This window comes from Boleophthalmus pectinirostris, unplaced genomic scaffold, assembly GCF_026225935.1.
Source record: "Boleophthalmus pectinirostris isolate CB_2022bp ecotype Guang Dong unplaced genomic scaffold, ASM2622593v1 HiC_scaffold_6, whole genome shotgun sequence".
Classification (NCBI taxonomy): Eukaryota; Metazoa; Chordata; class Actinopteri; order Gobiiformes; family Gobiidae; genus Boleophthalmus; species Boleophthalmus pectinirostris.
This window is the reverse complement of record NW_026571447.1, coordinates 4,260,986-4,288,583: the sequence shown is the minus strand read 5'-3', so window position 1 is coordinate 4,288,583 and position 27,598 is coordinate 4,260,986. Positions and strand designations below refer to the sequence as shown.

The following is a 27,598-nucleotide window of genomic DNA, read 5'->3' as shown; positions in this document are numbered from 1 at the left end:
TTTACCTTAACGTAGCAGAGGTATCAGAGAAGGCCGGTACTGTGTAGTAAACACCAGACGTGTTTATATTGGCTGTCGTCTGGTGAGTCACGATCTTGCTCTTTTTTGGACTGGAGCACTCACTTGAGTCTCCAAAAAGTACAGCCTCAATGGGTTCAGAAGCTGCCCTTGGCCCTCAAGCTTCCAGGTAAATTGGCCCAAATGACCTTGCATCAATTAAAAAGTAATATTTTGCTGCAAGTTTTTTGAAAATCTACCTTGATAAAGCAAATATTTAAGATTTCGTGTGTAGTTTAAGGATTTTAGCATGAATAAAGACTGATGGCTCATTCTAACATGATAAACATATTTCAATTATTCCCTGTACTGAGCACCAGTCTACGGTCCTCGATCGGCCCTCTGCTTCATCTGTGTTTAGAAATGTGGCCCTTGACGACAAAAGTTTGGACACCCCTGTTTTATATGTTTCATGCTGCACATATTTACCAAAGATCTTGCAACTGTTTTCACTGTCACATACAAATCTTTTAGGATTCAGATAAAACATGTTAAAATGGTGTATGATTTGTCTGTACTTTTTTCATATGAGTAGGCACTGCTCTGAGAAGCTCTATTAGATTTAATCTGATGTTCACTTGAACACAATCTGACTAGAAAGAGCTGATTTAGCTGGAACTAAAACGGAAGACGTTTTTACCGTTCTATTTTGCATAACGTTACAGTCACAAGTTAACATGAGTCAACAGTTTTTTCAGTTTGTCACCCACATTTTTGGCTGAAAGTCAAACTCCTAAACAGGAACATGAACCCTCGTCTTGATCACAGGCTCCTGAAAATGAGCTCTTTAAACCCATTTTATATGTTTTCTTGAGTTTTCAGACTTAAACTTAATCCTTTTTTGACATGCAGTCTTTGTTAGTGTGTGCACTGTGTCTGCTGAACATTTCGGCAATACACATACATGTAGAACATCTCCAGCGTGATGACAAAGTGTCAGTTGATAATAAACTTGCCCCACCTACGTTATCATACATATCTGTGGTTTTCAGACTCTAGAATGTGATGGTGTCATACTCTCAGATGGAGGCAAGAGACACTTTGGTTACGTTCAGACTGCAGGGCTTAACGCTCAATTTGGATTTTTTTTGTGAAATCCGATGTTTTTGCCAGGTCGTTCACATTTCCAATTAAATGTGACTTGTATGTGTCTCCAGTGTGAACAGTAAATGGCCCAAAAGTGTCCCGCATGTGCACTGGAGACACGACGACGTCAACCGCAGTGAGCGTCTCTGTGTATATGGAAGTTGTCCAAACATGGACGCGAGCATTGAGCACGTAGTAGTAGTGATGTTACGAGCTGTGCCGAGGCTTCGAAGCATGTGCCGGAGTAATCCAGGAAGTCTTTGGTGAAGCGCGTATCGAGGCTTGTATCGGTGATGTATATGATGACGTTTGAAGCCTCGTGAACCGCCCAAACCACATGACTCGTTTACAAAGTGGTTCGCGGATTTGGCGCGGTTTGAAATGTAAAGGGCCAAAGAAACACAACGGATTCCCCCAGGACGAGGTTTTGGGTCGTGGTGTTTTGTGGGACAACATCCGTTGAAAGGAACGTGTGGATGTGGAGACGTAGCCAAGAGTGGTGAGTGGTGATGTGCTTCGCTTCAGTGACATGGAGTTCATTAATAATTTTCGTATGACGAGAAGAATGTTTGTGTACATTTGTTGCTTGTTGATAACTTGTAGGTCTGATGAATGTGCCTTGGCCGTTCAGACTGAAGTCACATGTCAAATGATCAGATATGTATCGGTTTCAGGAGCACATATCCAAGGCTACGTTCAGACTGCAGCCTGAAGTGACCCAAATCAGATTTTTTTTGGCCCCTATGTGACCTGTATCTGATCTTTTAATGACAGTCTGAACGACACAGATCTGATTTTTTCAAATGTGACCCAGGACACTTGGATATGTGCTCCTGAAACCGATACATATCTGATCTTTTGACATGCGACTTCAGTCTGAACGGCCGAAGCGCATTCATTCGAACTACATGTTATCAACAAGCCACAAACGTCACTATTCTGCACTGAAGTAGGTGAAAATTGTTAATGAACTCCGTGTCACTGAAGCGCAGCACATCACCACTCACCACTCTTGGCTACGTCTCCACATCCACACGTTCCTTTCAACGGACTGTTCCACAAAACACCACGGCCAAAAACCTCGTCCTTCTCCTTCTCAATCTCTTCCTTAAAACAAGTAGGTTGTTCATGTTCTGGCTCCGGTACGAGAGGAACTTTAAAATCTCCAGGTGCTCAATGTTCACGTCCATGTTTGGACAACTTCCGTGAACACAGAGCACGCTCACTGTGGTTGATGTCGTCATGTCTCCAGTGCACACGCGGGACACTTTCGGGCCATTTAATGTTCACACTGGAGTCACATACAAGTCACATTTAATTGGAAATGTGAGTGACCTCGCAAAAACAACAGATTTCACAAAAAATCCAAATTGAGCGTTAAGCCCTGCAGTCTGAATGTAGCCCAAGTGACCTGGGTCGCATTTGACTAAATCGGATCTGTGTCACTTCCACTGAACGTAGCCATTTTCTTTCTCAAATCTTTGTGCTTTTAGTCAAAATATCCAAATAAATTCACAAGTGTCGAGTCAGATCATTTACATTAGTGATTCAATAGCAGAAGCCACTGTATTTCAACAATAATCTACATTACATCTACATGTGTGTTACATGTGATAGGCTCATAGAATGTAGTGATGTGTGAATCTCTGCAAGTATGAAGGTCAATGGAGCTCAAGTTTCCTCAAAAATGTAAATATTAAGAGTTCACAGACATTACAGAGTCTAACCTGTCACGTGCTGACTAACTAACATCAGAATGTGGTGGTTTTAAGTCCAAAAAAGCTGTTAAAATGTAAGAATCTGCTCAATGGAAATCTAGCTCCGGAAGCGGGTGGTGGGCGGTCACTGTCGCGCTCCATTAAACCAGCAGATCTTTCAGTTTGCTTGAGGCGAAATGCGTTTGCAAATGTTCAAACCCACATATGAGGAGTGTTAGTTACATTTTTACAACAATTTGTACTTTGAGTGGAGAGGACACTGTATATTCTGCCTTTTACTGTCTTGCACTTGTAATGTACTGTAATTTCCGGACTACAAGCCACTACTTTTTTCTCAAACTTTGAACCCTGCGTCTTATACAGTGATGTAGCGAATATATGGATGGATTCTTTGTTTGGCACTGATACGACACAGCTCTGCTAGGGACAGGGCAAGTAAAGCTGTGACTTATTTAAAAGAATTGTAAAAGGTAAAACTAACACAAGATGACTACTTAACCAAAAGAGGCTCTAAACAGAGTAACAAAAATGCATGTAACTTAGGGTGACCCAACGTCCGTTTTTCCCTGAACATGTCCGTATTTTGTGTCCTGTCCTGGGCGTCCGGGTTTTTTTTTTTAAAGTGATGGAAATGTCCGGGTTTTCATTACCGTTTTTTGGGGCCATTAAATTGAGCGTCTCTCGTAGCTCTGTGTAACTCAGAAGGAGTGAGCAGACACAAACAGTTGCCGAAGCACAAATGTGGATTTAACAATGACTTGAACAAGAAATTCCCCATTATCCGGCCCGGTCAGGACAAGTGGGAGGTCATGTGCACAGGGGGGTAAGGCTAGGTGAGAGTAACTCAATGTCGAGGCCCCACCTTCCACCCTCGGTAAGGTGTCTGGGTTTTCAAATTCAGAAATATGGTCACCCTATGTAAGTAAAAGCAGGCCAGCAAAAACAGTAGTATACAAAATGACAACAGAAGAACAAAACCAATCTCAAATAAGTCACAAGGACTACTAGTACCAGGCGCGGCTGTCACCTGTCGGCAGCGCGCAGTGATACGAACGGAGAGAAAATAGTGCCAAGCGATTATGAGGTCTGACTTTTTTGAGGTGGATGGTTTTGTGATGCAAATGTATCACTCTTTTGAACACATATTGTTTTGAGAAGAAACATGTTTTATTTTGCTGTCCCCAGCGAACTTGCCGGACTACTTTCGTCAGCACCAAAAACGGCCAGTATCTCGGCTCACCGGATGCTGTCGGGGGTAAGTCAGTGTGGATGCATGTAAAAAAAAAAAAAAAAATCCCTTTAACATGTTGTCAGCGCAACAGTTTATCATCGTGTGATTTAAAATAAAGTTATAATGCTAAATTACTATTAGTGAGTGTGATATGTATTGCCCATATGCGTTAAATGCAGGTGAGTGCGTAAATGATGAGAAGAAACTCAAATTTCTCAAATTTCAGTAGCCGGACATCCACTCATACCTGATAGATACAACTAACCCTAGCCCTGGGAGAGTCTGAAAACTTCTGACATCCTACAAGACACTGACACATGGAGATGGAACATAACACTGACATGATACAGACAGGACAGAGGCTCTATCTGCAGGAGAGACTGGGGGATGTGCTAAAGAAGATGCTGTTTGATTGTGTTTTGAACAGATATTCTGCACACACCCTCCTCAGGGAAAACACACGAAGAAATGCAGATAATGCAGCTTTTAAGTTAAAGACAATTGATGTGACTGTGGAAGAAGGAAACACAGCTGCTGCATGTGAGCTCAGCATCAATGAGTCGATGGTGAGATTTTGGCAACGAGAGTGTGACAAACTGACTCAATGCCAAAAGTCGACAAAAGCTTTATGGCGATAAAAGCAGATGGCCCAATCTTAAACATGTTCTTGAAGACGTGGACACCTGCGGCGTGTTTAGATGATGTGGCTTATATTCAGGTGCACTCAATAGTCCAGAAATTACGATACAGACAGGCTTGTGGAAGCCTCTTAATTAATGAACAATAATGCATCAGTTTTATATAGCGCACACTGGACACTCAAAGACGCTTTACAGAGAATTATTCCTTCACTCCAGACCCGGTGGTGGTAAGTTACTATTGTAGCTACAGCTGCCCTGGGGCAGACTGACGGAAGGGAGGCTGCCAATCTAATTACTTAATTTTTCCACTGTCTTCCCATGACCTCTTGTATAAACATGAGATTTTATTTTGGTTTTATTTTATTTTGACTTATATATTTACATTTATGTAATTATGTCTTACTTGACACCTCTCTCTTGCTATTTTTGCTACTTATTTATAATTTATTATTAGCACTTTAGGCTTTGTTATTAGATTATATTGTGACGTGCAAGCTACTGTGTCCAAGTAATTTCTTTTGTGGATCAATAAAGTTTGTCTAAGTCTAAACCTAAAGAACTACACTCGCCATTGTTCTTTCATTCAAAGGACACATTAAACATAGGATTTCTTTTACAATAGGCCTTACACTGAACTCCATTATTACATAGGCTCAAGGCTAAATCTGAACTTTTCTCTGATTTCATTCAGTGTATTCTTTGTGAATCATTAACCAGTGATAAATACCTTTGGCCTTCGATCAGATGTGAATTGTGATTTGAAATTCTGGTCACCCTATATATCTGTATATTAGAGATGCGCGGATGGGCTATTTTTTCATCCGCAACCGCGACACAAAACTCATCATCCGCCCGCTATCCATTTTGCACCGAAGGTTTTCAAAACCGCACCCGCCCGCCATCCGCCGATTGATTTTAGATTTTAGCACAATCATACAGCAAACAAACTAAGGAGCCTCGATAAAAATGCAAACTATAGCTCATTCATTCCAAAATTCGCTCAGCGTGTGTGTTCGCATTCTTAATTGTCAGAGTCGGCGTCAGAGCACATGTACTGGAGGGGCATGGGTCACCAGCAGGGGGCGCACTGCCATTTGAGAAATATTTTAACGCAGTGGAGTCATACACAGCAGACATGCTATCAAACACGTTTTTCTTTAACAGTATTAGGCTAATTATGTGTTGTTATTATAATCATTATTATATTAAGATTATTATTATTATTAGCTGCAATAGTTGTTGAGGCTGTGGTAGACGATACAACACAAGACAATAATAAAAGGTTGAGGTTTATTAAAAAACAATAAGTCCTGCCACTGGTTGTAAACATTAAACAACAGCCTCTCGTCAAAAACACCTCTGAACTAGAAATAGCCACGCATCGGACTAAACCAGGACTAAACCAGGACTAAACCAGGACTAAACCAGGACTAAACCAGGACTAAACCAGGACCAGGACCAGTGATGGTATAATTTTTGGGAGGGGCACCAAGGGCAAAATTATAAATATATATTATGAATAATATATGTATTATATATATAGGCTGTAGTATTATAACAAATACCAGAAACAGACATTTTGTTTACTATTGGCTGAACAGTATCGATCAGAGCACAATGAACAGCCAAGCGCAAACTTTATGCAACAACACAACGTAACACACCGCTCACACCCAGACCCAACAACGTCAGTAAAACTACAATAAGAGACATGAACACAGATGCCGCTCCTACAGCACACGACAGAACAACCAGAGCAGCTCCATCGCACCCACCAGCTCATTTACGCACTATTAACTATTAACACTATAACACTATTTAACTATAACACTATAACACTATTTACCTGTGAGGCTCCAAGTTCAGATTTGCCGCAAACTAATGAAAACCAGCCTCTTACCTTCTCCAGAGACTGAAGCAGTGTTTCCTCTATCCACTGTCCCACTGGTTCTGTTTCCAAAAGTCTACTGTCCAATATGAAGAGATGAAACTGGTCCGTGACGCGAGGTCCGGGAGTCGAGTGCACAAGACGGTTGAAAGTTACGGTCAGTCCATATCAGCACCAGGACACCAGGTAGAATTATGCCTCTGCGCGCTACGCTCAGGTCAAACTTTTACACCCAGAAACGAGCGGGCAAAGGCGGATAGAGCAGCGAGCGACTGCCCTGGCCCCGGCGGCGGCAGCGAGAGTCCCAGCGGCGACAGTCCCGGGTCCCGGCGGCGACAGTCCCGGGTCCCGGCGGCGACAGTCCCGGGTCCCGGCGGCGACAGTCCCGGGTCCCGGCGGCGGGTCTGTCCGTGTGTCTTTGACTCTGTTCTCGCCATTTCCTGTGTGGAGCTTTAGGCTAAAGTAGCAGCTGCAGCTAATCGTGGAGCTGCTACAAGTTGACGCAGCAGGTTTGACGTGACGTGACGTGAGTGACAGGACAGTTGTCCAATCACACGACACTAAATAAACAGAGACTGTGATGTCATTGATGTCACAGTAAAGTTTGTGCCCTCGGCCCGAAGTGAAATGCGCCAATCAAAATCATTTTAAAATAGTAATAATAACGGCCTGTTGGGGGGGCACCAGTGGCCGCTAGGGGGGCACGGCCCTCAAATGCCCCACCTTGCCGCCGACACAGTTAATTGTCCGTAACAACCCCAAACTTACCTGGTTTTCTCACGCAGCTAATTAATTGTTCAATGTTTTCCGATTAGGCTATTTTTGAACCTTCTTGCCTTCGTGTTGGATGTTGTTACATTCTGAACATTCTGCCATTGCCCGATGTTATTTCAAAGTCATAGCCTCACTCCATTGGTCTTTTTTAAGTTTTAAATACCTCGAGTGGCAGTCTAACGCTATAATGTCTGCGTGTTTTAAAATATATGATATCGAAACAAAAAAAAAAAAAAAAAGCATAACTAAATAAATATGGCCCCATAGCCACTTACGTGTTGGCAAACAGCTGAAATAAATTAGAAATAATAAAATAAACTGCATATAATATGTGCCTCGTAAAACCTTAGGCATCAATAACCCGACACAACCTGAACCTTCAGAACATAAAAACGAGGTCAAATGGGCTAATTAAGGATATGACGTACACTTCATACTACAAGCATAAACAATGACACTCGTCTTTTCAGATGTCGGCAACAATACTAACAATAACTTTTTTTTTTTTTTTTTTTTTAGTAGTTAACCCGCCACCCCGCCCGAATTTAATTAAAATATAATTTTTCGTCACGTCATCCGCCCGACCCGCGGGTTAACCGCGGATACCGCGGTTGTAACCGCAATCCGCGCATCTCTACTGTATATATATCTATAGGCCTAATGCGTGGAGTGTAGATGACAGCTGTGCGACAGAGATTGTGAATAGTTGAGCCCAGGCACTGAAATAGACAGGACCCCCAAGCCTAATTAAGGTTTGACTATGAAAATTCCAAAATACAGGCCTAAACTGAACTGGGCTACATGATTAGCTGCAAATGAATAAGTTATCCATCCAATTCAGCTTTAAGCGTTTTAAAACCTCACACCCCGTTTAATATTTAACTCTGTGACTCGTCCATCCTCCTCTTCACAGTGTTGTAATCCAGCAGATAGGGTGATCAGATTTTCTAAATAAAAAACAGGGACGTCCTTGGTTTGGGGCGGTTGGTAATAATAAAATTGTGAAACTGTGTAATTAAGGAAAATTGTTCTGCTCTTGGCACTAATGTGAGTCAGTATAGTTATATTTTCTTTGTGTTTTGGTAATTGCCTGGTCCCCAAAGTGTTGACCGGGTTTTGTATTCACCCTGTGTGTCTGTGTGTGTGTCTCTGTGTGTGTGTCCACCCGCGACAATTCCACCATTTATGGATCAATTGTCACCAAATTTGGGACGTGGGTCAAGCCCCTGTGTCCAATGCCACAAGAAAAGTTTGGTGACAATCCAAGGTCATTTGAGGTCACATGGGTCAATTGAAAAGTCACGGCATTATAAAGGATCGGCAATTTCGCCGATTTCTGAACCATCTGCGGACTAAAATATTCACCCAATCATCACACAAGTTGGCACTGAGAAAAATTTCAAACCTTTTCCATGACTTCTTCATGACCTAATGTGAATTTTCCATGACTTTACAGCACCTGTTGTGTAGAACTGATCAGACTTTTAGGGCTAAATATGAAATGTTAACCAAAAGATGTTCATTTTGTCTTCTTATATACTTTAACTTCTTGGGTTCTTTTTAAAGACAATGCACTGCATTGTCTTTAAAAAGAACCCAAGAAGTTAATGAAATGTTAACCTTTTCCACTCACTTTATGGTTTGGGATTATAGTTTTTAACATTCAAAATACTAAAAGAATGAGAGCCTCGCACATCAATTACTAGAGATGGGTGCGTTGGAGGAGAGGGAGCAGCCCAAGAACATACAGAAAAATCCTGCACACCATCTTACTTGCAAATTGTGAAATTTATTTGGACAAACCGTGCAACGTTTTGGCACCAGGCCCTCGTCAGGCAAAAACCAAATAAATTTCACAATTTGCAGGTAAGACAGTGTGCGGGATTTTTCTGTATGAACATTCAAAATACTGTCAGTGCATTTATTGTTGTCTCTTTTAAACAAAAGTAACGTTTTTGTCCTTGATAAAATTCACCAAACATTCTCTTTCTTCCGGATTTACATCCTCGATCTCGGGAATCGCTGCCAGCACAGAATGTATGACTCTTCACTGATTGGATGGTGCCTGAACTCACACTTCCCGGGTTCTTGCAAACTGTCTAGTGTATTTTGATTCCTGATCTAGTCGCAGGAGAGAAATGAAATTGAGTGGAGGCACTAGGTGATGCCAGCCTGGGTTCAAATATGAGTCACTTTAGTCACATTTTCTTTGCGTTTTTCTCATTTTTACAGCGTTCTCACTCTTTTTCACTAACAAAATTTCAAAACTTTTCCACTTTCCACTCACCTTATAGTTTGGGATTATAGTTTTTTACCATTCAATATACTGTCAGAGCATTTATTGTCATCTCTTTTAAACAAAAGAAGCCTGATTCATCAGACGCAGTAATAGGATTCGTTCGCTCGACAGTAGACGGGTACTTTTTTTTCTTTAACCAATCGCTGCTATTTGGTTGTGATGTATGTAATGCGCCGCTAACAGGGCTAACTGGTAAATTAAGCTTTTCCCAAATCCTGTAGGAAGAAGGACAATAACGTCATTCCCCTTGATAAAATTCACCAAACATTCTCTTTGTTCTGGATTTAAATCCTCAATCTCGGGAATCGTCAGCACAGAATATAGGGTTTTTGCGAACTGTCTAGTGTGTTCTGATTCCTGACCTAATAGCTAGAGAGAAATTTAATTGAGTGGCACCAGCCTGATTAAAACAAAAGTCGCATATGTTCAGAAATAATTATAATAGCCTTATGATAACCAGTATAAAATATTATTGATAGAAGAAGAGGAGACACGTCCACGCAGCATGATTTAGTTCTGTTAAATCCTGTTTTAGTCCTGGTTTAGATCTAGTTTATACCTGGTTTTACTCCTGGTTTAGACCTGGTTTAGATCTAGTTTATACCTGGTTTTACTCCTGGTTTAGACCTGGTTAAGATCTAGTTTTGTCCTGGTTTAGTTTCCAACAATGAGTGGAATTACCAAAAAAAAAAAGAAAGAAAAAAGAGGGGAGTAGGTGGGTGGGGGGGGTTACATGTACTCTGGTACATGTAATCCATTACTCCCCAACACTGATGATAACAGAACGCTGTAGTTGCATGAAAGAGATAATAAAATGCCATGACTTTTCCAAAACTTTTAATACATTTACAAAATTCCATTACTTTTTCCAATGTCTGGAATATGACATTTTCAATTTCCATGACTTTTCCAGGATTTCGGGAACCCTGTTTTTAAGCAGTGTTTCTGTAACAGCTTACAATTTATGTCTCTCTTTACTGTTGACAGGGATCAGATTGGTTAAAAATAGTGACACTTGGGACTTTTCTTGTATAAAACTGGGACAAATCAGTGGTTTTGTATAAATCTGCTGGGACAGGGGACACAGGGCTCAAAACAGGGACTATCCCGGGTAAATCAGGGACATGTGCTTTGGGTGTTTTAAAACCTCACACCCCGTTTAACACATGACTAGGCCATCCTCCTCTTCACCATGTTGTAATCCAGCAGCCCTAACCTTTTTTCACGCTCTATCACGCAGCCTTTCCCCGCACATCCGCAACACACTGACTAACGCTTTAATCACAAACTTATCGCTCCATTTCCTACTTAAACGTGGTCTCATTCTGGGGAAAAATAAACTTTACGCATTATGTAAGAGGCCGTTACGAGCTGTTATCTGTCAGGCGTGCTGCGTGGGCGGATCCGGTACCGAGTTTTTTTCTTGTTCGTCAGCCAATCAGTTTGAAGAAAAACAGAGGGGCGGGGCTAGTGACACGCACACACACGCACACACACGCACGCACACGTTCAGTTGTGTGGGAGAGCCAGAGGGAGTACGCCGCTGCCACTGACTAAGCCATACCGTAAGTACATCTGATGCAACTTTCTAGCTTTGTATTTGATCTTTTAGCAGGCCCAGTCTTGTCTGCATAGGCTAATTATTTACGAATAGGCCCCAGGCTACAGTCAACTTCATTAATTGTTGCGCTATTTTTTTTAATTTAAGCTACTTTGGTACGCGCGTTTTACGAACACAAAATGCAACTACTGTTTTCCTGCATAATTTTAGTTTTTTGTATTTTTTTAGCATTAAACTTGTGCTATTTATTTCATAATTTGCAAGCAAAATCATAAATATACTTGATTATAAAAAAATACCTTAAAAACACGAATCATTACCATGTCCCGGCTCGCTTCTCCATAGATCTGACCTTTAACCCGTCTCCATTGTGATTACCAAGTTTATTTCTATACTGTGGAATAATGTAAATGAATAGGCTTCTTTTAGTAGGCTTAGTACTGCATAGGCCTACACAGATTACAAATTGTAGTTGGCTTAATGCAGTATTTGTGTAGTAGTTACAGTATTTACAGTAGTTTGTACAGTAATTTGACAAGACTACTCATTTATAAAAGTATAGATTAAGCTAAATATGTGACATTGCTTCCTTTTTCTTATAAATTTTAGCCTAATTGTGTATTTTAAAGTTTGAAGCAACTACTATTTTCCTGCATAATTTTAGTTTTTTGGAATTTTTTTAGCAATAAACTTGTGTTATTTAGATTATAATTTGCAAACAAAATCATAAATATACTATAAAATTATTGTTTGTGATTAAATTTAAATGGTGAATTCATTAAATGTGTACTGTGTAACTTCTATGGTGAAAGGGACTTGCTTGTCTCCATGGAGATGCTATTTATCTTGCCTGGAATGTTCCACAGTAGGGCATTAAACATATCTCATTTGCGTTTGTACAAATAAAGTGATTTATAAATCAAAAATACCTTAAAAACATGAATTCTTACCATGTCCTGACTCTCTTCTCCATAGATCTGACCTTTAACCCGTCCCCATTGCGATTACCAAGTGTATTTCTATACTGTGGAGTAATGTGAATAATTAGGCTTCTTTTAGTAGGCTTAGTACTTTATAGGCCTACACAGGTTACACATAGTAGTTGGCTTAATGCAGTAGTTGTGTAGTAGTTACAGTATTTGCAGTAGTTTGTACAGTAATTTCACAAGACTACTCGTTTATAAAAGTATAAATTAAGCTAAATATGTGACATTGCTTCCTTTTTTTTAAAAATAAATTTTATCCTAATTGTGTATTTTAAAGTTTAATCATAGGCTAATTTTGTTAATTCATTCATTGATTATTTTTTTTTTTTTATAATACAACAAAAAGTTATTAAAATAGGGTGACGGACAGCGCGCGCAACAGGTGATCTTTATCCATTGTAGTATCTTGAGTGACAGCTTCGTGGACCAATCAGCCGTCAGAGATCTCCCCCCGCGGACCAATAGCAGATGGGTATTCCGCGCGAGTGGGCGTGGACTCTGGCGCGGCTCGCAGACAGTGCAGCAGCCGCCTCTCCGCGCTCACAATACGGCCAGACGCGGCGGAGGCGAGCGAGGCTAGACGAAGCTGGGAGTTTTTCGGATCGAGATGAGAGATTTTGAAGTGGGAATGGACAAAATGTTGTAGATGGAACGTTTTTAATCGGGGTAATACCGGATTCGAGTGGGAATTTGGAGATTTACGCACGGACGGCGCAAACGGTGGGTAACCTGACTGAAAGCGTGCTCTAAGCTTTTCTAGCCGCGGTTGTGGAGCTATTCACCTGCATTGTGCTTGGTTACGGATAATAAGCCAGCGTTGATCTGTCAGTTTTAGCATTTTTACACAGCTATCAAAATTGTAAGCTTTAACAACGACAGAAATGTTGTTTTTCGTTGCCTGTATTTGCGTAATTTCGTGCGTTTTGAAAAGAACAATAGCCACAAATGAAAAATCGTCTCGTGTCAGCATAATTCGCTTCTCTACCCAGGACTACTCGACATGCAAGCCGGATAAACCCGCAGAGAATTACTACCTCATACACAGTGGGGGCCCCTAGCTCTGTTTTATAGTGGCCCCCGAGCGTATTGTTAGATTCTGGAGCTTGTAACTTAATAGCTTCCGTTACTACCCGTACCTGGACAACAGCAAATGCAGGCAAAACAAAGGGGAGACTCTAATTTATCCAAGCAGAGAGGGTGTCTTGTTTCAGATTTGGTGGCAGAGAGCGGTGTGGAGTTTAGTGTTGTCACGGTGCTCAAATTTCAAACTTGATTTCTATATTTAAGAGCTCATATTACGCGATTTTCTGATCTGTTATAATGTTGTTTCCTCCTCAAAAACAGACCTGGAGTTGTATTTTGTTTCATTCACAGGTTTAACACACAAATCCAACATATTTAGGCTGAATTCTTCTCGCAAACAGAAAACACATTGTGATGTCATGACGTGATACAGGACGTGCTCCATTGTGTTTTTAAACTCTACAAATCCTTTGGAGAGAATCATTTGGATAATTTCCGCTCTGGAATTGCCAATTTTTACTAAACAAAAGGTAAAATGTAGCCGTTAATGTGAAAACTACCGCTTCATGACATCACAAGGTGGAATAGAGCATTTGGAGTTTTGGAGATGTAGACACAGAAATTAATTACAAAAAGGGTTGCTCAAACTTGTGAATGAAACGAAACACAACTTGCTGGTATGTTTTTGATGACAGAAAAGCATTCTAACATGACTCAAAGCTCATAAGAGTCAATTTTGCGTAATTTAGGACCTTTACGGAATATTTTTTTAGTATCGACACTTCAAATGAGTATTTAATTCCGATATTAGTAGAGTTACAAACCTCTGAAAAGCTCGGTTATGTTTCAGTAATGTCTAATTGAGATTTTCATGACAAGATTTGCGATGTGTTTAAACGTGTCCAGAAGAATTGACAAAAATCTGAAATTTGAGCTGATAAACGAATCCAAGAATCACATTTCAGAACATGTACAGATCTAAACTACAGGGTAAGAGGCTTTTAGGCAGAATAAGACGGGAGATTTTGTCATAAGTGGTACTTGGAAAAAAATTGCAGCCTTTGCGATTTCAATTCTGATCAATCTTGCAACCCCACACACGGCATACGTCTGTGGAAAAAATGTGGTGTAACTATATTTCCCTATCACAAGTTACAAACATAGCACTATTTCGAAATATTAGAAGTGTGACAAAACACACCCAAGACTCCACTATGCAACTTCCTTTTAGTGTTGTCAGAAGAACCAAAATTAGACACTTATCAATACTAAAACTCATTTCAAAACCAGATACTCTTTTGAGTCCATTACGCTATTTCCTGAGCTGTTATAATGTCGTTTCCTCATCATGAACATCTTGGAGTTATGTTTTGTTTCATTCACACATGTTCACAGTTCCACCTTGTGATGTCATGTGGTTATACAGGAAGTGCTTTACTATGTTTTTAATACTCCACACACCTTTTTACTAGAATCATTTGGATAAGTTCAGCCCTAGAATTGCCAATCTCTACTGAACAAAAGGAGCTGTCAACTTGAAAACTACTGCTTCATGACATTGCGGAACAGAACATTTTAAGCTTTGGAGATGTTGACAGACAAATAATAAAGGGTTCCTCAACCAAAACACAACTCCAGGTATGTTTTTGATGAGATAACGGCATTCTAACATGACTTAAAGCTCACAAGAGTCAATTTTCGTGACACAGAACCTTTAAATAGGCCAAACGTCTATAATAAACAGTGAGTGTAACCTTTTATTTACTAGGCTGCTCTGGTGAAGTTTGTTTAGCTCCCAAAACACTGCGGTGCCTTGATTCAACTTGATAATAGATGCCTGGGAAGCAGTGGTTCACGTCACGTTTGTTCTTCTCCTTTGTTGACTTAATAGAGCTGACTCACTTTTATGGTTCATAATGACAGTCCTTTTCTTGCCTTTTGGACTCCACCTTCGCCAAACAGTTTAAAAGCTTAAAAACAGAACAGTTCCAAAGTTACTCCTCACTTATCTTGTGGATTCCAAGTGTCCTAATTATTCACCGCAATCTTGTAATCTTTTTTATTTGTTTATTTTTATTATTGCGTGTGAATTTCTGTATATTGTTTTAAGATTACGTCTTGATTGCAAGGGTTTTTTAAAGTACGAAGAAAAAAAAAGATTCACCACAATGAGTTTAAAAGCACTTTTCACTACTTTAAGAGACCAGTGTGGAGTTTTGGTTTGGCGGTAAAGCTTAAATTAACTAGCATGCTAACCCATATTCCTGATTATCGGACAATAAAACGCTTAATAATTAGATGAAAACAGCACACAACTGTTTTTATTTTGACCTCAAAAGCTACTTATATAACACATCTGTTTGCAGCTAGTGTCAAGAAAAAATTCTATACTAAAGAACAGACTTGATACTTTACTGTATTTACTCTACTACTGTTACTACTACTGTTACTACTACTACTACTACTACTACTACTACTACTACTACTACTACTACTACTACTACTGCTACTACTACTACTGCTACTACTACTACTACTACTACTACTACTACTACTACTACTACTACTACTGCTACTACTACTGCTACTACTACTGCTACTACTGCTGCTACTACTGCTACTACTACTGCTACTACTACTACTACTGCTACTACTACTACTACTACTACTACTACTGCTACTACTACTACTACTGCTACTACTACTACTGCTACTACTACTACTACTACTACTGCTACTACTGCTACTACTACTACTACTACTACTACTACTGCTACTACTACTGCTACTACTGCTGCTACTACTACTACTACTACTACTACTACTACTACTACTACTACTGCTACTACTACTGCTACTACTACTACTACTACTACTACTACTACTACTACTACTACTGCTACTACTACTACTGCTACTACTGCTACTACTACTACTGCTACTACTGCTACTACTACTACTACTACTGCTTACTACTACTACTGCTACTTACTGCTACTACTACTACTACTACTGCTACTACTACTACTACTACTACTACTACTACTGCTACTACTACTACTACTACTACTACTGCTACTACTGCTACTACTACTACTGCTACTACTACTACTGCTACTACTACTACTACTACTACTGCTACTACTACTGCTACTACTGCTACTACTACTGCTACTACTACTACTACTACTACTACTACTGCTACTACTACTACTACTACTACTACTACTACTACTACTAGGGGTGTGCAACAATATTGAAATATCAGTATATCGTATTGTTTAATGTGATGATACAGTATCGATATCGTGGGCTGCTGTACATTGCCAAGAGTATTCTTTTGGTATATTTTACTAAATTATTTTGTGAAAGAGCTACAGTTGTGTTGCTCGTCTGCAGAAAGTTCACTTTATGCAATACACTTGACATTTTCACTGTTTTGAGTAAAATGAGTGTTCATGTGTTGATATGAACTTAGTGGTTTAATAAAGACTTTTAGTATAAGATTTAAGCTTTATTTTTTAATGAACTGTATCGCATCATCTTGAAATATATCATATTGAATCAAAAGTGCACTGTATCAAAAACCATATCGTATCTTGGCCTATGTATCGAAGTATGTATCGTATCAGCAGTTTATTCATGACACCCAGCCCTGACTACTACTATTTTAAAAGCTTTTCTTTTTTTTCACAATTTAGTCATTTTCAGCTCAAAATAATACAATTTGTTTATAATTCTATGTGGTCTTACACAAGTTCTAACAAAACTCGAGGTGAAACAGTTTTTTTTTTTTTTTGTTTTGGGTTTTTTTCAGTATTGATATTTACATTTCTAGTGGAGGGTCCGCCATATGCTCGTCTCCATGGAGATGTTATTGCTCTGTCTAAAATGTTCCACAGTATAGCTTAAACCCATGTATCACAAAAGAAACCGGCAGGATACAGCACTTTGCCACATTCCAATTTAGATTCGTGGAGAGTCGCCCCTAGTCGCAAAAGGAATTAACGATGAAAACTCCTATTAAACCCGAATAAATGCTGTTTATTGTCATACCATGGAACATTTTTATGGAAAACAGATGGCAGACCCTCCACCAGAAAAGTTGCACAGTGGATCTTTACATGATTACCTAGTTTCGATACGAGTTTTAGCATCAGTTAGTATCTGATTTTCGATAACTTTGACAACTCTAACTTGTGCAAATTGTGCTCAAATACATGTACTGTGCCTTTTTTAACTAAATCTGTTTATATTTTCAGATAACCGCCAGGATCTTTTTGGAATACAACCACCTTGAAGGATTATTCTCTGGATTCTACCTCCGGGTCCTTCCCCATGCTTAAAGATGGGGAACGGATTATCAGAACAGCCCAACTTCCTCTCCAACGTCCCCTTCTTCCAATCTTTTCACATCGCCATCCTCGGACTAGACTCTGCTGGAAAAACCACGGTCCTCTACAGACTCCAGTTTAACGAATTTGTGAACACTGTCCCCACTAAAGGCTTCAACACTGAAAAAGTCAAAGTTTCTCTGGGGGGCCACAGGACTGTCACTTACCATTTCTGGGACGTCGGCGGACAAGAGAAACTTCGCCCGCTCTGGAAATCCTACACGCGATGCACGGACGGAATAATTTTCGTCGTAGACTCTGTTGACACCGAGCGCATGGAGGAGGCCAAAACGGAACTCCACAAAATCGCGAAAACGTCGGAAAACCAGGGCGTTCCCATACTGTTGGTGGCGAACAAGCAGGACCTGAGACACGCCTTGGGTTTGGAGGAGATCGAGAAACTGTTAGCGCTGAAGGAGTTAGGACCCGCTACCCCCTGGCACCTGCAGCCCACGTGCGCCATCATCGGGGACGGCCTGCGGGAGGGGATCGAGAGACTGCACGATATGATCCAGAAGAGGAGGAAAGCGCTAAGGCAGCAGAAGAAGAAGAGATAAGGAGGCGCGGAGGGACATATAGTGTTGTTGTTTTTTTTTTATGTGAAGGATTTGGTGGTATAGAGGAGTGGATGGGGAAAAGGCGGGGGTTTAGATGACGACGTTCACCTTAGAGAATTTGATGTCATGATTTCAGATGGAGGGCGAGGGCCGAAACAACTCTACGGGAGATTTAAGGTTTATCCAAAATAGAATTAAACAAACTTGAGTGCACAAACTTTTCATATTAAAGGACCAATATTACGCCATTTTCTGATTCTACGTTATGATGTTTCCTCATCACAAACGTAACTGGAGTTGTGTTTTGTTTCATTCACACATGTTTAACACACAAACCCTGCATATTTAGGCTGAGTTCTTCTCTCAAACAGAAAACACAGTTCCAGAAAGTGCTCCATAGTGTTTTTGAACTCCACACACCTTCACTACATTCATTCACCTACTAAAAACTACTAAAACTACTGCTCTATGACATCACAAGTTGGAACAGATCATTTTTAAGCTTTGGAGATGTAGACAGACTAATAATAAAGGGTTACTCATAACGTGGGAATGAAACAAAACACAGCTCGGGTATGTTTTGAGGAGGTAACAATATTATATCATGACTTAACCTCACAAGAGTCAGATTTTTAAAACTGCGATGTCACTTGAAAGGAACCTGTAGCCTAGAATTTATAACTGAAATGGGGACAGGTTAAGTCACAGAGGTTAATTTGTGGATTCTGCAGTGTAGTAAATAAATAAATACAGCAGAATAATGCATTTTGTTGCTAAAAAAGTACAATATAATGTATAAAGTACTGGCTCCTGCCCCCATTTGAGAGAGGAAAGCACTACAGTGTACAAGCAGAAACAGCCAAAGGGGGAACAGTTTGGATAACAAAGTGTAAGAATAATAAGAATTTTGATTAAAGTTGTAATTTTATACTAAAATACTTAAAGGTGCACTATGTAACGTTTTTGGTTGGGGGTCTGTCACGTGCTTGTTTCTGTGGAGATGTCATTGCTCTGCCTGGAATATTCAATAGTATATGACATTAAACAGCTCTACTTTACATTTATTCAATTACAGATAGTTTTCTAGCTCAAAAATATATACATAAATATATAAATACATATAATACACAGAAAAACAGGCATTCCGACTGTGACTCTCTCCACAGATCTGACTTGTAACGTGGTCTGGTTTGGTCTCCATGAAGATAGGTTTAATGCCATACTGTGAAACATTCCAGACAAAGCAATAACATCTCCACGAAGAAAAGCATTTGACGGACCCTCCACCAGAAAAGTTACACAATGGACCTTTAATGTGCACAATTGGTTCTAAGTTACTTTCAAGAGACATAAACAACAATATTTAACTCTGACAACAAAACTAAACTTAAAAGTGCACTGTGTAACTTTTCTGGTGGTGGAGATGTCATTGCTTTTCCACCGGTAAACTTACACAATGCACCTGTAAAGTTATAATTTTATTCTGAAATAATTCTACTTAAATACCTCAGAAAGCTCTTAAAGAACAAAAGAATTCCAAGTAGAGGTACAGTAAAACTTAACTGTCTTCTGCGTTTATCTAATTCTTCCACTGGCACTGGGTTTTAACCTGGGGACACGTCTCCAGATCTTAACTAGGTTCATAGTTAGTTTAATCCTCTAGTTAGGTGCTCATATTACTCCTTAGTCAGCATGGTTTGGGTTGGAGTTACTTTCACTTGTAACTTGAGGTCTTCCATTATCACCTCATGATCTTGGGTTGGGGTGCCTGTTAGCCCGCTGCTGACGTCCGCACTTTCACACATGCTAATCTAGTCGAGAGGATGCATTTTAAAACTAGAGCTAATGTTAGTGCTAAAATTGTCGCTAAACCAAAAAAATCTGGTCTAGAATACACATTTTTGTCTAGAAACGCTCGGAGGTGAGATGCTTCATTTCCTGGTAGCTGAATGATACTAGGTTGACGTCATTTCTGGAAAAAAAGGAAACAAAAAAAAACAAAAAAAAACTTTAAACTTTGTAATCGATGACAAAAGTTGTGTCCACTCCTTTGTACTTTCAATGAAAGATCCTGTTGTCCTGAAGGGATTCAAATGTCTACAGTGGCCCTGCTGAGTTTTATCAGTGCACACGAGCTTTAGCAAACAAGACCAGGCAAAAGTTTGGACATGGACGTGTTGTTTTTCTTTATTCTGTTTTTACTCTTCTTTTTACATTTTAGATACAAACAGAAGGCATCTTATTTATGAAGCAAGATGTATGGAACTGAATAGCAAATGAAATTAAAAAGTGAAATAACTCTACTAAATATTTCTTTTATATATTTTCAATTCAAATTCCTCAAAGTAGCCACCCTTTGCCTTTGTTGACAACCCTTCTCAATGTTTTTTTTTTTTTTTTTTTCTTATAAAGGTACCAGAAATTGTCTTCACTTAAAGTTGTGCCATGTAGGGTTATCAAAAGTATCAAAAATAAAATACTGATCGATACTAAAACTAGTATCGAAACTAGATACTCATTTGAGCAGGTATTGATACAAAAAAAAAGTCACATTCACAGGCACAGAAATTAATCTTATATAGACTAAAAAACTTGGGGATTACAGATATAAGACCACATTGATATAAAAGAAAGTACTATGATTAAATGTTAAAATAAATCTAAATAAATAATCTTTTTAATTATCATTGTGGTATCAGAATCAATATTAAGTATTGAGTTTATTCCTTTGTATTGAAATTGAGTTTGAAATTTTAGTATCATGACTAAAGCTGAGTATCATTGAGAAGTTGCCGATACAATACATATTCTTGATACATAGAGCTTTGGATTCGATATGATATATTTCAAATTGATTGGATACAATTCAATTAAAAAAAGGCTAAATCACGGCTGTGGTAGTAAAAGTCTTTGTTAAACCACTTCTTGTGCAAAGTTACTCATCAAAACATTGAAAATGTCAAATGTGTCGCATAAATGAATTTCCTTCCTCTAAACAAGCAACAAAACTGTAGCTGTAACAAAATAATTTAGTAAAATGTACCAAAAAAATAGTCTTGGCAATATAACGACACAGTAGCCCATGATATCGATACTGTATCAGCACATTAAACGATACGATATATCGATATTTTGAAGTCCCATGTCGGGGTTTAGGAATGCAGTGATCAAAACAAACGGCAGCCATTTTGTTTGTTTGAAGATGTATGAAAATATGGTAAACAAAAAACATAGTTTTGATGCCTTCAGTGAGAATCTACAACGTAAACCGCCATGAAAATAAATAAAGAAGATACACAAACGAGGTCCAAACTTTTGACTCGTACAGTAGGTCGGAAGGGTTTGGAAGTGAGTACCGAGGATACACCGAAAGAAATATAGAAGAACGTTTATAGATATGTAGATATGAATTTTCCACGTTGACAAAAGCACTGGATGTTGTGTAGAAAGTTCCAGAACGCAGATGGAGATTTTACCAAAAATATTTAAGAAGTGTTTTGAGAAGTTTAAGATGGTTTATGAGCAGGAAAAAAGTGCACCACAATGTCTATCTGTATAAGTGTTACGGGGCTTTATGAAATATGACAAAATAGTAATATTCATGAATTTTGTTGCCCTAAGTGTATTTCCATTTTTTTTTTTTTACACTGGACTTTTCTGTGAAGTATTACTGTGTACCTTGGCTTTGCTATTCGCTTCCGTTAGCCTCCGTTAGCTTCCGTTAGCTTGCTGCGCTATGTTAGATTTTTAAACATGCACTTTAGTTGATACATTCACAGTTTACAGTTGTTTGTAGGGGGAGTTGTACGTTGGACGATTTTTTTACATGAACAAAATCGATTTACGGATAAAATAAAATAAAAATATGATTACACAATGTTTTGACAAATTATGCTTTATCTTGTTTTGAATAAAATGTAATTAGAACAAAGAATGGCTTTTCGAATCTTATTGTTGAAGAATTGTCAATATACTACTTATTTCCTTTAAAAATGCCTCGACAAACCTTTTGTTCTGTCATAAACCTAAGAGTTAAGATCTAAAAGTGTTTAATAAGTAATTTCATCTTGTAAACTGGACTGAAACAGAGCAAAGGATCATGGTCTATGTAGTTTCTTTTAGCTATTTCTGCACCAAAACAATGAATTTAAGCAAATAAACTTGTAATTTACTATTATTGTGATGGCCCACGATATTATTGAGAGACTTTTGACAATATAATATCATGATGTTTTGGTTATTGCATCCCTAGTAGTTGGTAAAGTACAAAATCTGTACAAAACAGTGGTTAAGTTAAATTTACTCTTACATAAGTCAGTTTTGATGTAAATAACTTTCTTGTAGGTGAATAAATATAATATAATTTGGGCACGTTAATTAGGTTAACATTGTGTAACTTTTCTGGTGGAGGCTTCGTCAAATGCTTTTATCCATAGAGATGTTATTGCTTTCTCTGGAATGTTTCACAGTATGGTATTAAACCTGACTATCTTCATGGAGGCCAAACCAGACCAAGTTACAGATCAGATCTGTGGAGAGGTGACCCCGCTCACAGTCAGAATGTCTGTTTTTCAAGGTATTTTTGAGTTATAAAACCACCTGTAATTGAATAAATGTACAGTAAAGCTGTTTAATGTTATACTGTGGAACATTCCAGGCACAGCAAAGACATAGCCATAGAAACAAGCAGGTGACAGACCAACCCACCACCAGAAAAGTTACACGGTGCATCTTTACTATAGTTTTGTCATTTATTAAAAGTGCACTGTGTAACTTTTCTGGTAGAGGCCTGCCAGTTACTTGTCTCCATGTTATTACTTTACCTCCAATTTTCCAAAGTATGGCACAAAACCTTTCAGTCTCCATAGTAACAAGGAGAAAACAACACCTGGCCAACTTACAGGTGAGATCTGTGAAGAAGAATGCTTGTTTTTAAAGGTATGTTTGCACAATAAAAAACCATAATCAAATAAATGCATCTTGTATAAATTTAATACCATATTGTGGAACATTACAGACAAAGTAATAGCATCTCCATCGTACTTGAAAAGTTAGGCACTGCACCTTAAAGTTTCATTTCTAGACCATTATGTTACAGTTCTCAAAATAAGTTTGAAATACTTATTATCTTACTTTTTAATGGGTACGTTTATTTAAAAGCGCACTGTGTACGTTTTTATGAAGGGTCAATTTTTTGCTGATCTCTATGGAAACGTTATGGTAACGTGAATAAATATAATTTGGGCATGTTAATTGGGTTAACATTGTGTAACTTTTCTGGTGGAGCTTTTCAAAATCTTTTCTCCATGGAGATGTTATTGCTTTGTCTGGAATGTTTCACAGTATGGCATTAAACCTTTCTGTCTGCGTGGAGACCAAACCAGACCAAGTTACAGGTCAGGTCTGTGGAGAGGCGACCCCGCTCACAGTCAGAACGTCTGTTTTTCTAGTTTTTTTTGTTTTTTTGAGCTATAAAACCACCATCAACCAGAAAAGTCACATAGTGCAAATTTTGTAGATTTTTTCATGTGACTTTTACTTGAGTACATTTTTGTCCCTGTATCTGTATTTTTACTGTTAACAAAGTTTATTACTTCTTCCACCACTGACTTTAATTTGTATAATCAGATTATATATAATTTACTTGTATATACTTTACTTGAATACCAAATACTTTACTTGTACAGATGTTTTACTTAGTTACCTCTTATAACATTAGCCCAAGTCACCACATTCCAGTTAGATGATTGAAATGTGCTCATCCACAGAGGTTTGTAGTAAAGTCAACAACATGAAACACAAACACATTTGTGTTTCTTGTACTGCATTCTTGGATGGCATTAAACCTGTGGAGAGGCGACCCTGCTCACAGTCACAATGTCTGTTTTTCTAAGTATTTTTGTGCTATAAAACCACCTGTAATTGAATAAATATAAGGCAGAGCTATTAATGTCACACTGTGGAACATTCCAGGCAGAGCAATGACATAACCATAGAAACAAGCAGATGACGGAGGCCTAACTGAAAAGTTACATAAGTGTAACTGTAAGATGCATTTTTAATGTTTTGTCCTTCATTAAGGTCAAATTATGAATCAGATGTTACACCCAAAACATTTACTCTTTATGTGCTTTTACTTGAGTAGTTTCTGGGACTACTGTTATTACTTTAGTTGTGGAAAATGTATTCAGTTGTACAGTATCATATGAAAAATCTACTTAAGTAAAAGTATTAAAGTACCTGGTTTAAAAATGTACTAAAATGTAAAAAGATAAAGTGTTTTGTGCAGATTTTGGGGTTTAATAAAGCTTCAAATTTTCAACAGAAACAATTCAATATCAATATTTTTTCCAGCAAAAATACCTTTACTTTTCAGTCCTGGTCAAAAATGTAGTGGAGCAGAAAGAACAGATACCTGTGTCAAATGTAGTAAAGTAAAAATATTCCACTTTAAAATTTACTCAAGTAAAGTAATTATATCTCACTTACCTATTTTCCTTCCTTACTGCGTTACACTTACTTGAGTACTACAGTATTTTTGGATACTCTACCACCTCTTTTTTTGAGACCTGCTGAAAAAGCTTAGGGTTTATTTTGATCACATATGTAGTTTGAGCAAACAAAAATACACAAAGAGCAACAACTTTTACTTTCACTTGAGCATTTCTCTGCTCCTGTATCTGTACTTTTACTTGATCAAGTACAAAATCAAGGTACTTCTTCTACCACTGCTACTACTTTGTCCCTCTACTTCAGTGATATTATTTTGAAGTAACATTATTCTTACTTCTCCTGCCTGTCAGTAAGGAGGTTGTGGGTTAGACTCCTGAACGTGCATGAACTTGTGTCTATGTTTTCTTTACAGGAACAAATCTCTGCAGAGAAACTAAAGACAAGTCCATCAGGTGAATTAACTACTGAATATTAAAGCAGCACTGTGTAACTTTTCAGACAGGGTATACCACAGGCTTTATTTATTGATTTATTTTGTGCAAACGAGGTCAGTTTGCAGCTTTCTGGTCAAAAGTATCCAAATCCAAGTGCGTGCTGCCTTCAGTGGCCTCTGCAATTTACAGTACTATGTGACATCACGCAGAGCTGCCAGGGGTTTCTGATTATGAACACCCAGCTGCAGACCAAGAAGAAATTTTGGCTGCGTTATCACCTCTGCCTTGTGGCTATGTGGGGCTGCCTGTTACGTTGTCTTCTGTTTGCTGTAACTGGAGAAGCCAAAACCAGGCAACCAAACCTGTCATTATCAGCTGAAAAGGTGAACTGAACCTCACAAAAGTTAAACAGCTCTTTCCCGCTGATTAAGTCCCTGAACCTTTGAGGGGAGCAGAAAATCAGGTACCACCACCACAGCAGTTCACCACACACAGGACTAGTTTACGTCCAGGAACCAAGAGCTGTCCAAAGTTGGTTTTGAGTACATTCTTGGGCTGCAGATCACTGGGTGGTGCACACATGTCTGTACACGTCTGGGTTTGACATAATCATTACGTATGAACAAAAACAAGAGCGTACACTTGAATAGAAGTAGACAGATGAATAAAAGGTTTATTCAAACAGGTGTGAATGAAACAAAGCACATTAGAAGGTGGTGTAAAGCTCACCAAAGTCCCTATTATATAACACAGAACCATGGTAACCATTTATATAATAGAACCATGGTAAAAAGGTGACTTGACTGAGTTGAACTTCGTGAGAATTTAGAGTTTTTTGTTATGTTATGTTATTATTATTATTTTTTTGTTAGACTTAGATTTAGTCAGAATTTATTTATTCACATATGCAATTACTTACTCACACATCACAATACATTACAATAACACAGAGTAAAAAAAATATTTTTAAAAAATGGCAAGAAACCTCTAAATAAGTAGCAATAAAAAAAAAAATAGAGATGGAAATTGCAGGAAAATCTACTTGAACACAAAGACACTATTTAATAAAACATGTCTTTTTATTAATATACTCAGATAGACTAGTCCAGGGTTGTCTAACATACGGCCCGGGGGCCAGATCCGGCCCTCCAAGATCTTTAATCTGGCCCTCGGCTGATTTTCTACTAAAATATTTTAATTATATTATTATATTTTCTATTAAAATATTGATAATTTTCTGCGGTTCTGAGCATAGCAGCGTCTCCAGTGTCTCTGTACGTGGCCCCTCCCACCAGAGCAGCACAAATGAAGACTTGTCTCTTTCCAAACGCTCTTAAAGGACGATCGTTTTGACTGTTGACCGTGACACCCTCATCAGAAAAATGTCCAACATGAGAAAAGTGGAGCAGAGTGCAGGATTTTCCAACAAAAATTGACTTATTCCTATTTACATACAAGTTCATGTTAAAACATTGTGTTGAAATTGCATTTTTCTTAAAGTTTCAGGTTGTTCATGATATTATAATAAAAATTATAATAAAATTGTATTCATCAATTAAAAAAAGATTTCTGTAATAGATTTGTGTTTCTCTGCAGAAATATTTGAACTTATTGCAATTTTTGGGGTATATATGCCTTTTTTTTTTTTTTTTTCCAGCCCCTTTGATGAAAGTAGGTTGGATACGGCCCCCGGACCAAAATGAGTTTGACACCCCTGGACTAGGCTAAAACCAAACTGTGGAAATCGTAATAATTCTCGTAATAATTATAATAACAGGTTTATATAGCACCTTTCAATACACCCAAAGCTCTTTACCGCATTATTCATTCACTACATACTGTGGTGATGAGATATTGTTGTAGCCACAGCTGCCCTGGGGCAAACTGATGAAGTAAGGCTGTTAGTCTGCACCATCTGGCTCTCCGACCACAAACACTCACATACCACTTTCATACTAGGCAATGCAAGTGAAAGGACAAAACAATAGTTTTTTGCTGCTGGTGCCTCACTGTGGTACCTGAGGTCAAACCAGTGTCTCCCATCCAAGTCCTGCCCAGACCGGCCCTGCTGAGCAACTGAGATGTGACAGGATCAGGCTTTGACGAGGAGGTTTGGTCACAACAAGCTGCTATTAGTGGTTTTCAGATTCTAGAATGTGATGATGTCATACTCACAGATGGAGGCAAGGACTGGTTTTCCCGATTGATCATTTTGTACTTTACCATGAAATATCCAAAAGGTAAAGTCACAAATGTTGAACCTGGTATCTTCAATTACTGACTAAACCCAAGATCATTTTGCATTTTAACAATATTCACTTTAACTTCTCCCATCTGTATTCATTAATCTAGGCCTATAGAATGCTGTGATGTCATCTGAACCCTGCATAGTTTATAAGTGAGTAACAAAAACATGCTCTTCTCTCACTTCAACTAGAGACTTACATACTCTTACTTTGCTGCTGATGTCATCAACATTCCCTGTTGAGGTGAAGC

At 38.6% G+C, this 27,598-nt stretch overlaps 1 protein-coding gene across 3 annotated transcripts; it reads left to right on the top strand.

The window, feature by feature from the left end:
- The first annotated feature begins 11,211 nt into the window (after positions 1-11,211).
- Positions 11,212-22,149, top strand: arl4aa (ADP-ribosylation factor-like 4aa). 3 transcript variants are annotated; one of them, XR_008633498.1, is made up of 3 exons: positions 12,775-12,961; positions 17,527-21,173; positions 21,230-22,149. XR_008633498.1 is itself a non-coding variant. In XM_020930870.2 (2 exons), exon 2 carries the CDS (start codon positions 17,613-17,615, stop codon positions 18,213-18,215), a length of 603 nt encoding a protein of 200 aa, XP_020786529.1. In that variant the 5' UTR covers positions 11,212-11,259; positions 17,527-17,612; the 3' UTR covers positions 18,216-22,149. The 3 variants fall into 3 exon arrangements, 2 of the variants coding, with proteins under 2 accessions (XP_020786529.1, XP_020786528.1); XM_020930870.2 differs by lacking the exon at positions 12,775-12,961 and adding an exon at positions 11,212-11,259 and having other exon boundaries at positions 17,527-22,149; XM_020930869.2 differs by having other exon boundaries at positions 17,527-22,148.
- Positions 22,150-27,598: the final 5,449 nt, after the last annotated feature.